The sequence below is a fragment of the Oratosquilla oratoria genome, chromosome 12 (genome assembly GCF_046742065.1).
Source record: "Oratosquilla oratoria isolate Oo_2021 chromosome 12, ASM4674206v1, whole genome shotgun sequence".
Classification (NCBI taxonomy): domain Eukaryota; kingdom Metazoa; phylum Arthropoda; class Malacostraca; order Stomatopoda; family Squillidae; genus Oratosquilla; species Oratosquilla oratoria.
This window is the reverse complement of record NC_134788.1, coordinates 37,329,538-37,342,037: the sequence shown is the minus strand read 5'-3', so window position 1 is coordinate 37,342,037 and position 12,500 is coordinate 37,329,538. Positions and strand designations below refer to the sequence as shown.

General features: G+C 45.4%; 1 protein-coding gene across 5 annotated transcripts in view; it reads left to right on the top strand.

The window, feature by feature from the left end:
* raskol (Ras GTPase-activating protein raskol) overlaps positions 1-12,500 on the top strand; it is a 41,620-nt gene that overhangs the window by 13,102 nt on the left and 16,018 nt on the right. For all 5 annotated transcript variants that reach the window (XM_076195240.1, XM_076195241.1, XM_076195242.1 and 2 more), the window contains exon 3: positions 12,210-12,489. In XM_076195240.1, coding sequence (XP_076051355.1) covers positions 12,210-12,489 — 280 coding nt within the window. The remainder of the gene's footprint in view (positions 1-12,209; positions 12,490-12,500) is intronic.

The following is a 12,500-nucleotide window of genomic DNA, read 5'->3' as shown; positions in this document are numbered from 1 at the left end:
CAGTTCCATCGTTATTTATTTGGTTATCAACTTTCAAGGCCCTAGCGGTTTGAACCGTGCGGAAACCGCAGCGGTACCGCAAAGTCAAGGAAAACCTGCGTGGTTCTGTGTGAGTGCCCTCATTGACTTAACATGCAATTAAACCGCGGCGGTTGGAACCGCTAGTGTGAACATGTCCTAGCGGTTTCTTCCATCTTATCATAAGAAGAACGAGAACCGGCGACTGATCGCTTACTACTATAATCCTGTGACAAAGGACCGTTGGCGTCATCGGTGGGGGGTCGGTTAACACGTCCCGAATGTGGGGTACCCTACTTGCATTGCGAACAACCACGTGTTTCGTGTGTGCATGCGCACACACGTACACACACACGTACACACACACATACACGGTAGGGGAGATGGGGGTGTGGGGGGGCTTTTTTACATAACAAACGACATTCCTTATGCGCAGTAGCTCCCATTTTCCCACACTTCTGCGCAGAGGTGGTTGACAACTTGTGAAAGGTTTGCGGGTTGGTTGCTTGGTGTAGAGGGGAGGTTAAGGATGGGGGGGAGGGGGAAGAGGGAGGAGGGGAGGAAAAGAAGAGGAGGAAGGAGGGAGGGAAAGGAAAGGAAGAGGGTTTGGTGTAGAGGGGAGGGTAAGGATGGGGGGGAAGGGGGGAAGAGGGGGAAGGGGAGGAGGAAGAGGGGAGGGTAAGGATGGGGGAAGAGGGGGAAGGGGGAAGGGGAGGAGGAAGAGGGGAGGTTAATCCTTCCGTTAAAGAGGGTTTGGGAAGATTTCCTGGACAGCCTGCATTGATTGGTTCTCGTTACAAGTTTGTATAATATTGACCAATCAGATGCTTCAGAGAGACAGAAGGGACGTGGCTTTGTTTATATGGACCAATCAAATGCTTGAAAGAGACAAAAGGGCGTGGTTTTAATTATACAGACCAATCAGATGCTTCAGAGAGACAAAGGGTCGTGGTTTGAATTATACAGACCAATCAGATGCTTCAGAGAGACAAAGGGGCGTGGTTTGAATTATATCAACCAATCAGATACTTCAGAGAGACAAAAGGGGGCGTGGCTTTATTTATATGAACCATAAATTGGTTTCTAAACGCTCAATTTTCTAGGTTAGGAAAACTGGGTGACTAACTAGACCAATAGTTCTCAATTTGGGGGCCATTTTGGGGCCCCCAAGTGAGCTATTATAAGAATTTTGGGGGTCCATGGTCTAGATGTTAAGAATTATGCATTACCATGTAATGTAGTGTAAGCTAAGCATATCATAAAAATCTACCAAATATAAAGTAATTTTTATTATCAAATTATGATTGTCAACTTTGTAATAAAACAAAGTATTACTCCTATTGTTGTTGTTGTTGTTATTATTATCATTATTATTATTATTATTATTATTATTGTTATTATTATCATTGAGAAAGATAGGACCAAATGAATATTTAGAATTCTTGAAAGGAATTAATCTAAGCTATACTAGTATAGGATTAATTTCCAAGTAGATTAACAAGTTAGCAAGTGAGTTAAGTCTTGTTGACTAGTTTAGGAGCCGCTAGTGCTAGCTGCAAGTTAGAACTACCTAGCATAGGCCTTATGGTCTCTTGCAGTCTCCTTCATTCTTATATTCCTATGTTTATACCTGACTAGTAGGAGTTGAGTCCAGTAAATTGACTTAATTTCAGTTGATCTTGGTCAAGTGGTAGAGATATAGTTGACAATCCACTAGAACTAACTACTGGTCAACTAGGATTTACTATCTAGATCTCGGATGCTTAGACGTTGAGTTTGATTGATGGGTAGATTGTGTACGTACGGAGGGTTCCCCACTCGGGAGATGGTATTGGTATAAGAGGCATTGTGCCTTCCAGGTAAGAAAGGGGTGGGAAAGTGTGTGTTGCAGGTTCAAAGCCCGCAATGAGGTGCAAAGAACCCCCCTCCCCCCTTCCCTCTTCCCCCCTCTCTCTTCCTTTCTCTCTTTCTCTCTCTCTTTCTCTCTTTCCTGAGGCTGTATGTGTATACACGTACTTGCAACCACCTTCCATGATGATTGTATCAGTGACAACAATCTTTCTGTTGCTATGCCAACATGGTGACGGCTACCATCTCCCCAGTGTTCTTTCAGCTACCAACACGACCTCTCTCTTTCCCTCTTCCCCCCTCTCTTTCTCTCTTTCTTGAGGCTGTATGTGTATACACGTATTTGCAACCACCTTCCATGATGATTGTATCAGTGACAACAATCTTTCTGTTGCTATGCCAACATGGGTACGGCCACCACCTACCCAGCGTTCCTTCAGCTACCAACACAGCCTCCCCCTCCCGCTGACAACGCTTTAGATCACCACGATTGCCAACATTGCTGTCAATAGCAACCTTAATCTGCTCGATGGTGCACGTGGTCGGTCACCTCCTGAGGTTGCATAGGTTGCGTCGTAGTGCTTTGATACGTCCTCCTCTTCTTCCTCCTCCTCCTCTTCCTCTTTCTCCTTCCCCTCTTCCTCCTCCTCTTCTATTCCTTTCCCCCCTCTTTCTCTTCCTTCTCCTCCTCTTCCTCATTCTCCTCCTCCATTTCTTCATCTTCCTTTTCCTTCTCCTTCTCCTCTTCCTCCTATTCCTTTTCCTCCTCCTCTTCTTCCTCTTCTATTCCTTTCCCTCCTCTTTCTCTTCCTTCTCCTCCTCTTCCTCATTCTCCTCCTCCTTTTCTTCATCTTCCTTTTCCTTCTCCTTCTCCTCTTCCTCCTATTCCTTTTCCTCCTCTTTCTCTTCTTCCTCCTCCTCCTCTTTCTCCTACCCCTCTTCCTCCTCCTCTTCTTCCTCCTCTATTCCTTTCCCTCCTCTTTCTCTTCCTTCTCCTCCTCTTCCTCATTCTCCTCCTCCATTTCTTCATCTTCCTTTCCCTTCTCCTTCTCCTCTTCCTCCTATTCCTTTTCCTCCTCTTTCTCTTCCTTCCCTTCCTCTTTCTCTTCCTTCTCCTCTTTCTCTTTCTCTTCCTTCTCCTCTTCCTCATTCTCCTCCTCCTTTTCATCTTCCCTTTGCTTCTCTTTCTCCTCTTCCTCCTCCTCCTCTTCTTCCTCTCCATCCTTCTCCTTTCCTCTCCTTCCTTCTCGTCCTCCTCTTTCTCCTCCTCCTCCTCCTCTCTTTTCCTCTTCTTTTTCCACATCCGCATCCTCCTTCTCTTCTTCCTCCTCTTCTTCCTCCTTTCCCCTTCCTTTCTTCTTCTCTTCCTCTTTCTGATCATTCTCTTCCTCCTCCTCCACCTATTCCTCCTGCTCCTCCTCATCTTCCTCCTCCATTTTCTCATCTTCTTCCCTCTCGCCTTCTTTCTGATCATTCTTTCTCCTCCTCCCCCACTTCTTCCTCCTCCTCCTTCCTCTTCCTCCACTTCCTCCTCCTCCTTCCTCCTTCCTTTCGAACACATTTTCTCACCATCAGCCTTTCCCTCTCTCCAACACTTCTCCACCACATCTCTCTCTCTCTCTCTCTCTCTCTCTCTCTCTCTCTCTCTCTCTCTCTCTCTCTCTCTCTCTCTCTCTTTGTTCTCCATCCTCTTCTCGTTACCCAACGGTTCTCAGAGGCCCTAAGGTCGTCTCCTCCTCCTCCTCCTCCTCTTCTTCCTCTTCCTCCTCCTTTTCTTCCTCCGCTTCTTCCTCCTTTTTCACCTCTTCCTCCTCCTCTTCTTCCTCTTCTTCCTCCTCTTCTCATCCTTTTCCTCGTCTTCTTCCTCCTCCTCCTCCTCGTCTTCCTCCTCCTCCTCCTTCCGGATTAGCACCTCCTCCCCCTTCCCCCCATCCTCTCCGTTTCAATACATCAACCCAATCCTCCCCTCCCTCCCTCCCACTCCCTCCCAATCCCTGTAACCCTAACGCCTCTTCCTCCTTCTCCTCCTCCTCCTCTTCTCCTCCTCTTCCTCTTCTCCTCCTCTTCCTCTTCCTCTATTTTTTTTCTCACAAGCTTTCCATCTCCTCTTCCCTCCTCTCCTTCTCCTCCTCCTCCTCGTTTCTTCCTAATCCTCCCTCCTCCTCCTCCTCTTCTTCCTCCTCCTCCTCTTCCTCTTCCTCTATTTTTTCTCACAAGCTTTCAATCTCCTCTTCCCTCCTCTCCTCCTCCTCCTCCTCCTCGTTTCTTCCTAATCCTCCCTCCTCTTCCTCCTCTTCTTCCTCTTTTTTTCTCGCAAGCTTTCAGTCTCCTCTTCCCTCCTCTCCTCCTCCTCCTCCTCCTCGTTTCTTCGTAATCCTCCCTCCTCCTCCTCCTCCTCCTCCTCCCTCCTCCTCCTCCTCCTCCTCCTCCTCCCTCCTCCTCCTCCTCCTCCTCCTCCCCTTCATCCTCAACGCAAAAACCACACACGTGGACACACACATGTGTGTGTGTGTGTGTGTGTGCGTGTGTGTATGTATGACTCACCACAGTCTTGGACCACGTGCTGGTCTAGGTCGTTGAGTTACGACCTCAATGTGACCTTTGTCGTAAAGTTACGACATGCGTTGGGTGTAGGTCGTAGAGTTACAACCTGGATGTGGTTTAAGTCAAGTTACAAAGAGGATGGGGTCTAGGTCGGAAAGTTACGATATGCGTGGGATCTAGGTCGGAAAGTTACGACCTGGGTGGGATCTAACTCGGAAAGTTACGACCTGGGTGGGATCTAACTCGTAAAGTTACGACCTGGATGGGATCTTGATCATAACTTACGACCTGGATGGGGTCTAACTAGTAAAGTTACGACCTGGGTGGGATCTTGATCGTAACTTACGAGCTGGATGTGATCTAACTCGTAAAGTTATGACCTGAAGGGTTTCTGTATCGTAAAGTTACGATATGGGCGTTTGAATTAGACGCAGAGCAAATGTAGTACTTTAAAGTGACAAGACGTTGTGGCGAAAAGAAAACGGGATGATCATATAGAAAACGGAATGCTGAGTCACTCCTCATCACGGTTGAGAGGGTTACTTTCTTGCCTACACCCTCCTCCTCCTCCTCCTCCTCTTCCTCCTCCTCTTCCTCCTCCTCTTCCTCCTCCTGGTCTTCTTCCTCCTAGTCTTCCTCTTCTTCCTCCTCTTCTTCCTCCTCCTCCTCGTCCTCCTCCTCCTGGTCTTCTTCCTTATTCTTCTTCCTCTTCTTCCTCCTCCTGGTCTTCTTCTTCCTCTTCTTCCTCCTTCGTCTTCCCTCTCATCCTCCTCTTATTCATCCTCCTCTTCTTCTTCCTCCTCCTCCTGGTCTTCTTCCTCATCATCATCATCCTCTTCTTCCTTTCTTCCTTCTTCCTTCCCTCCTTCGCTTCTTCTTCTTCTTCCATTTCTTCCTCATTTTCTTCTTCATCTTCTTCCTCTTGCTCCTCCTCTTCTTTCTTTTCTTCTTCCTTTATTCTCTTCCTTTTCTTTGTCTTCCTCCTCCTCCTCCCGGTCCTCTTCTTCTTCCTTCTCTTCCACCTCATTCCTCGTCTTCTTCCTCCTCCTCTTCTTCTTCCTCCTCCTTCCTCCTCTTTTTCTTCCTTCTCTTCCACCTGGTCTTCTTCCTCCTCTTCCTCCATCCCTCTTCCTCCTCCTCCTCCCCCTTTTCTTCCTTCTCTTCCACCTCCCTCCTCCTTCTCCTTTTCTTCCTCTTCGTCTTCTACCTCCTCCTCCTCCACCTCTTTGTCTTCTTCCTCCTCCTCCCTCCTCCTCCTCCCTTCTCTTCCTCCTCCTCCCTCCTCTTCCTCCTCCCTCCTCTTCCTCCTCCCTCCTCTTCCTCCTCCTCTTCCTCCCAACGCCCGGGCGTGGTTCCCGGATCGTTGTGTTTTGAATCGTACGTCCGGTCGTTATTGTCGTCGTTATTGTCGTTGTTGTTGAAACAATAACAAATAACGATTGTTATTTCTGGAGACAAAGGGTGTCGTTACCATGGTAAATTTACGATGGTAACTTTACCATGGTAACTTTACGATGGTAGCTTTACGATGGTAATTTTACCATGGTAACTTTACTATGGTAACTCACTGATGATAATTTTACGATGTTCGTGTCCCAATGGTAACTTTCACGATAGTAACCGTGATGGTAATTTAGGTAACTTTGCAATGTCAATATCACTATGGTAAATTTACGATGGTAACCGAGATCGTAATTTTACGATGGTTAACCGGGATCGTACTTTTACGATGGTAGTTTTAAGGTGTTGATGTTACCATGGTAATTTTACGATACCAATTCTGCGATGGTAACTGGAACAAAGTGCGGTTAAAGTAGTGCAAAGAGATCACGTGATGTGTTCTTACAGATAAATTAGGGCATTTTACACCTAAAATAGGGCCTTCCAGTACGTTCGTGGTGTTCGTAATGCAGTAAATTAGGGTTTGTTATGTTTAAATTAGGGCTTCCTGTGAGTTCGTGGTGTTTGTAATGCGGTAAATTAGGGCTTGTTACTCGTAAATTAGGACCTCATATTTTTCGTAAGGCTCTAAATTAGAGCTTGTTACTCATAAATTAGGGCTACCTGTGCATTCATAGTGTCCATAGTGGTATGAAATAGGGCTTGATACTTGTAAATTAGGGCTTCTGTAACCCATGTTATTCGTTATTTTTCCAATTAGGTTTTGTTACTTGTAAATTAGGGCTTCCTGTACATTCACACTGCCCATAGTGGAATAAATTAGGGTTTGTTCCTTGTAAATTAACGTTTTCTATACATTCGTAAATTAGGGCTCGTGTCTTGCAAAGTAGGACTTCCCGTATACAGGTGAGATAAATTAGGGGTTTCATCAAAGCATCTACACATAAATTAGGGCTTGTATTTGTGGCGTTTGTAATGGTATAAATTAGGGTTTGTTATGATAAATTGTATAAATCAGAGCCTGTGTATGAATTAGGGTCAATGTGTACATTAGATTTTGTGTATAAAGTAGAGTTTGTGTATGAATTAGGTATTGTGTATGGATTTGGGCCTGTATAAATTAGGGCTTGTAGATAAATTAAGGCTAACATGTGCGTGTGTTCATTACTACGATACACACACCCACACACACACACCCACACACACACACACACACACACACACACACACACACACACACACACACATTATAAACCTGGAATCGAACTGATTCCCGAGGTTAGGAAGAGCACTTATTCTGCGACCCCAATTCCTATTTTACTCAAGGACTAAGCTCACCAGTGGTAAGGGGTTGATGTCGCTGCTATTAGCGAATTTCTCTCATAGTTACAATGGCGATAAGCGTGAAAGGGATTCGTTCCGGTCCTTACCCCTTACCGCTGGTGAGCTTGGTCCTTGAGTAAAATAGGAATTGGGGTCGTAGATTAAGTGATCTTCCTATCCTCGGGAATCAGTTCGATTCCAGGTTTCAAGGATTTTATAGCTTCTGTGGTGTAGTGGTCTAAGGCTCTGCGAAGGTGATCTACGGGTGGCTGAGAGCGGTGGGTTCGAATCCTACATGCAACTGTCATAAAAATGATCGGATTGATGTCGCTGCTATTACCGAATTTCTCATATATATATATATATATACTGTCAGCGATTTCGACGACGCCCAGATAGTTGTCTGCCAATCAAAAGGATTCGAACCGGCTCTTTATAGTGATCTGTGGGTGGCGAAGAGGAGGAGGAGGAGGAGGGGAGGAGGAGGAAGAAGGGAGTGCGTAGGTAATCAATAGTTTCCTTATAAGGAATGTTCTGTGTGTGTGTAGGGGGAGGGGGGCGTTGGTTGGGCGTGTATGGAAGTGTGTGTGTGTGTATATATATATATATATATATATATATATATATATATATATATATATATATGTGTGTGTGTGTGTATGTGTGTGTATTCACTTGGTCTTTGGATCACGTGTTGGACTCGTGATCGACAGCTATTTCCCTCCTGGAAGAGAGCTCAGAGCTCGTAGGTCCGATCTATGGGTAATGCTATGACCTTGCACACACACACACACACACACACACACACACACACACACACACACACACACACACACACACACACACACACACCCAACTCCCCGCCCACGAGAGTCAGAGTAACGACCCGAGGCACAGCGATACCGAAATAATTTCGGCCATGGGCAGGATTCGAACTGGGTACTGGGAGCACTTCTACTTCCCAGTTCAGCGCTCTACCAACTGTGCCACCGAGTGTGTGTGTGTGTGTGTGTGTGTGCGCACACATATATGTTATTCTATTTAAGAACATACAAAACAATTCAATAACTCTCTGTACATTAACTTACGCATTATTTTTATAATCTATTTATTTGTTTAATTATTCATTTATTCATTTTGTATTCTAGTGTTCTGCTAGCATATGCTTACACAGCAAATAGAACAAGACCTGAAACAGGTCACCACGACCTGACATCAGGTCAGACTGTGACCTGAAACAGGTCACCACGACCTGACATCAGGTCAGACTGTGACCTGATTTGACGAAGACATGTATTCTGTGACGTAACGGTAAGGTCACGTGACACGTTACGTCACTGACCCGTCACTTCCGTCAGTGATGACCGTGATGATAAAGCGGGAGAGAGAGGCGTGTGACCCATTGTGTGTGTGTGTGTGTGTGTCCGTCCGTTACTACCTCCTTGAGCAATTTTTTTTTTACCGTCAATTACGTAAACATATTTTTTGACAATTGTATTGTATTAATACAACAAAGGGTGTATTTGTTCTATTATGAGTGAGGTCCAGTTGTCCGCTGTGTAGTTAGCATCGAGGGCTGCCAACGCTGCAGACCCGAGATCGCTCCTCACTGAAACTTTTACTGTCTCCCTTGGCAATGTACGTGTGTGTGTGTGTGTGTGTGTGTGTGTGTGTGTGTGTGTGTGTGTGTGTGTGTGTGTGAAAGGTACACATCATGACCCATAGATCGTGCCATATATGAGGTCAGAGCTCTCATCTGGGAGGGTAACAGCTGTCGATCACGAGTCCGACACGTGATCCAAGACGGAGGGAGTGGGAGGGAGGGTGGGGGTCGACAAAGTTGGGAGCGGCTTGGGAGGAGGAGGAGGAGGAGGGAGGAGGATAGTGGGTGGGTGGAAGAGGAGGAAGTGGAGGAGGAGGAGGAGGAGGATGTGGAGGACAGCGAAAGAATCCACCCAAGTTCCGGTTGTGTGCGTTTATGTACGTTTGTGTGTACGTGTGCGTGTGTACATGTGCGTGTATGTAAACATGTGTACATCAGTTTTGTGTTTCGCGTGTGTTGTGTTGGACGTGTGTTTATCAAAGGAGCCGACTATCCGTGCTGACATGTTAGAAACATGTTGCAAACTTGTCGGAAACATGTTGCAGACTTGTCGGAAACATGTTGCAGACTTGTCGGAAACATGATACAAAGTTGTCGGAAACATGTCACAAACTTGATGGAAACATGTCGCAGGCTTGTTGGGAAAATGTGATGAACTTGTCACAAATTTGTTGCGGACATGTCGGAAACTTGTCACAAATTTGTCGGAAACTTGTCACAAACTTCTCGGAAACATGTTGCGAAACATGTTGCGAAACATGTTTTAGATTTGTCGGAAACATGTTTTAGATTTGTCGGAAACATGTCACAAACTTGTTGCATACATGTCAGAAACATGTCGCATACATGTCAGAAACATGTCAGAAACTTGTGTCTGAAACATGTCAGAAACTTGTCTCAAACTCTCGTAGTGTTGCCAGGAGGAGTCGAACATTCTGCGCATGCGCCAGACACGTGCACATGCGGGTAGACCACACACACACACACACACACACACACACACACACACACACACACACACACACACACACACACACACACACACACACACACACGTACACACGCCTTACATCACTCCCCTCCTCCCTTCCTCCCCCCCAGTCGACAGCTGTCCTATTCCTCCTTGAAGAAGTAACCCCCCCAATTGGGGGGAAAGAAATCTTACCATCCCATTCTCCCAACTTCCTCTCCTCCCCCCCTATCCCCCCAGCCTCACCTTTATCATATCATTCCCCCCCAACCCCGTCTTCCCCCCCCCCAGACTTCCTTCGTATTGTCAAAAGGCTCAGTCTTGTCCTTTGGAGTTCTCAAGTTTCCCCCCCATCTTCCCCCTTCCCTCCCATCTCCCCCCCTTTCCCCTATCTCCCCCCTTCCCCCCCTCTCCTTCCTTTATCCTCCCCATCCTGGTCTTTCAAATCTCCCCATTCTCATTGTGTCATAGTTCCCCCCCACAAATTTCCCCCCCACAGCTTCCCCCTCCCCTCCCCCCACACGCCTTCCTCCTCCTCCTCCTCCTCCCCCACCCTTCCTCCCAGAGTTCTTAAGGCTTTGGGGGGATATTTCCGGTTCCCCCCTAACCCCCCCCCACTCTGTATTAGTCATCCATTCTCTGGACTCGAGAGAGAGAGAGAGAGAGAGAGAGAGAGAGAGAGAGAGAGAGAGAGAGAGAGAGAGAGAGAGAGGGAATTACCCTTTCGTATCCTTCATCCTCTCTCTCTCTCTCTCTCTCTCTCTCTCTCTCTCTCTCTCTCTCTCTCTCTCTCTCTCTCTCTCTCTCTCTCTCTTTGTTCTTCCTCTTCTACCCTCCTCTCCCTCCCTCCCACCCCATCCGCGTTCGTAGTTTTTGTAAGTAAATTGTTTGTAATTGTTTATACACGCACGTGCTGGACTATATTATTATTATTTTTGTTATCACTTCTCTTACAGGGTTGATGTCGCCAGCTGATTTCATTATATATATATATATATATATATATATATATATATATATATATATATATATGTATGTATATATATATATACGCCTTCAAACAGGGGAAAAATCGTCAACTTTTTCCGTCGATTATTTGCCTTTCCGCGGGTCGGACAAAAACGTACTTTTTCTTCTCTGCGAGTCGGACAAAAGTCTTTGCGTGTGAGGACGAATTAACATTGATAAAGGCGGTGACGTCATCCGTGGTGCGTGTGTGTGTGCGTGCGTGCGTGTGTGTGTGCGTGTTGGACGATAGAAACAATGATGACAGGATGTTGTCAGCAATAGTTAAGGTGTCGGCACACTAGGCCAGCATGCTACTTGCTATTCAGTTTGAGGTAGCAATTACTTGGGTTATAATGTTCTAGACTTTGAACATCTCAACAATTTTTTTTTCTAAGTTTAACCTCTTAGTTCGTCATTCAGTTTCTCAGAAGCAAGAATAATTTGATATTTAGAAATTCGACAAACCAAGTCGTTGCTACTCAAAGCAAGCAGCAAAAACAAGTAGCAAGCTATCGAGAAATGCTTCTATGACGAAAAAAGTGATTTGGCATTTGGGAATCCGAAAAACCAAAAGAGCGTGACCCAAGTCGTTGCTACTCAAACCAAATAGCAAAACTAAGTAGCAAAAACAAAAAGCATGCTATCGAGAAATGCTTCTATGACGAAAAAAGTGATTTGGCATTTGGGAATCCGAAAAACCAAAAAGATCGTAACCCAAGTCGTTGCTACTCAAACCAAATAGCAAAACCAACTAGCAAAAGCAAGTAGCATGCTAGCCAAAATGTCTGCGTCTGTTGTCAACAGTAACTGTTGTCACGATGGCATGAGGGTAATATTACCCTAAGCCGGGAGTAATACTCGGGTATTAAGGCCCCACCGGACGGGGTAATCGCTCGGGGTAACCTCTGGGTAACCTTTGAAGGGGGGGGGGGAAGGGGGGAGAGACGGGTGGGGGGAAGGGGGGAGAGACGGTGGGGGGGGGAGGGTAATTGTACGCCATGGCTAAGTGTACTGGAGGGCACACGGCACCAACGGAACAAAGATTGTTGTTGTTGTTATTACTAGATTTTTTGTTTATGTACGTATTTGTTTGTTTGTTTTATTTTGTCACGGAAGAACTTCTTTAGCAAATGCTTCTTCAGTAGCAGAATTATTTATTTTTTCCGATTGTTGATGTATTTAGTCGTTTTTATTTACATACTGTATGTACTAATTTACTTAATTATTCATTTATCTGTTATTAATGTATTTACCTGATATATATATATATATATATATATATATATATAATATATATATTCAGAATTTATATAGCAGATGCTCCTTCAAGAGCAGACCTTTTTAAGTGTTATTATATTGAGTCGTGTATTATACTTGTACATGTATTGATTTCCTTATCTATTTGTTATTTATTAATGTATTTATTCATATTTTATTTATTTATTTATCTATTTATTCATTTGTAAATCTAATATTTTTTCTATCCTTTTGCAGAACTTCTTTAGCAAACGCTCCTTCAAAAGCAACCCGCTGAAACGGACCAAATCGGTGACAAAGTTAGAGAGGACCAAGCGATGCAGTGGCAGTTTGGTCGGGGCTGGCGTCGGAGGAGGAGGAGGAGGGGTCGGAGGGGGCGTTGGAGGAGGCTGCCAACAAGACTCCGACTTGTCGTCGACCTCGTCTTTGTCGTCGTCGACTCAGCTGAGGTCGTCCAGGTCCCATGAATCGCTTCTGTCTAGTCAAAACATGATGAATACTTTGGACCTAGGAGCTGGTAAGTTGAAT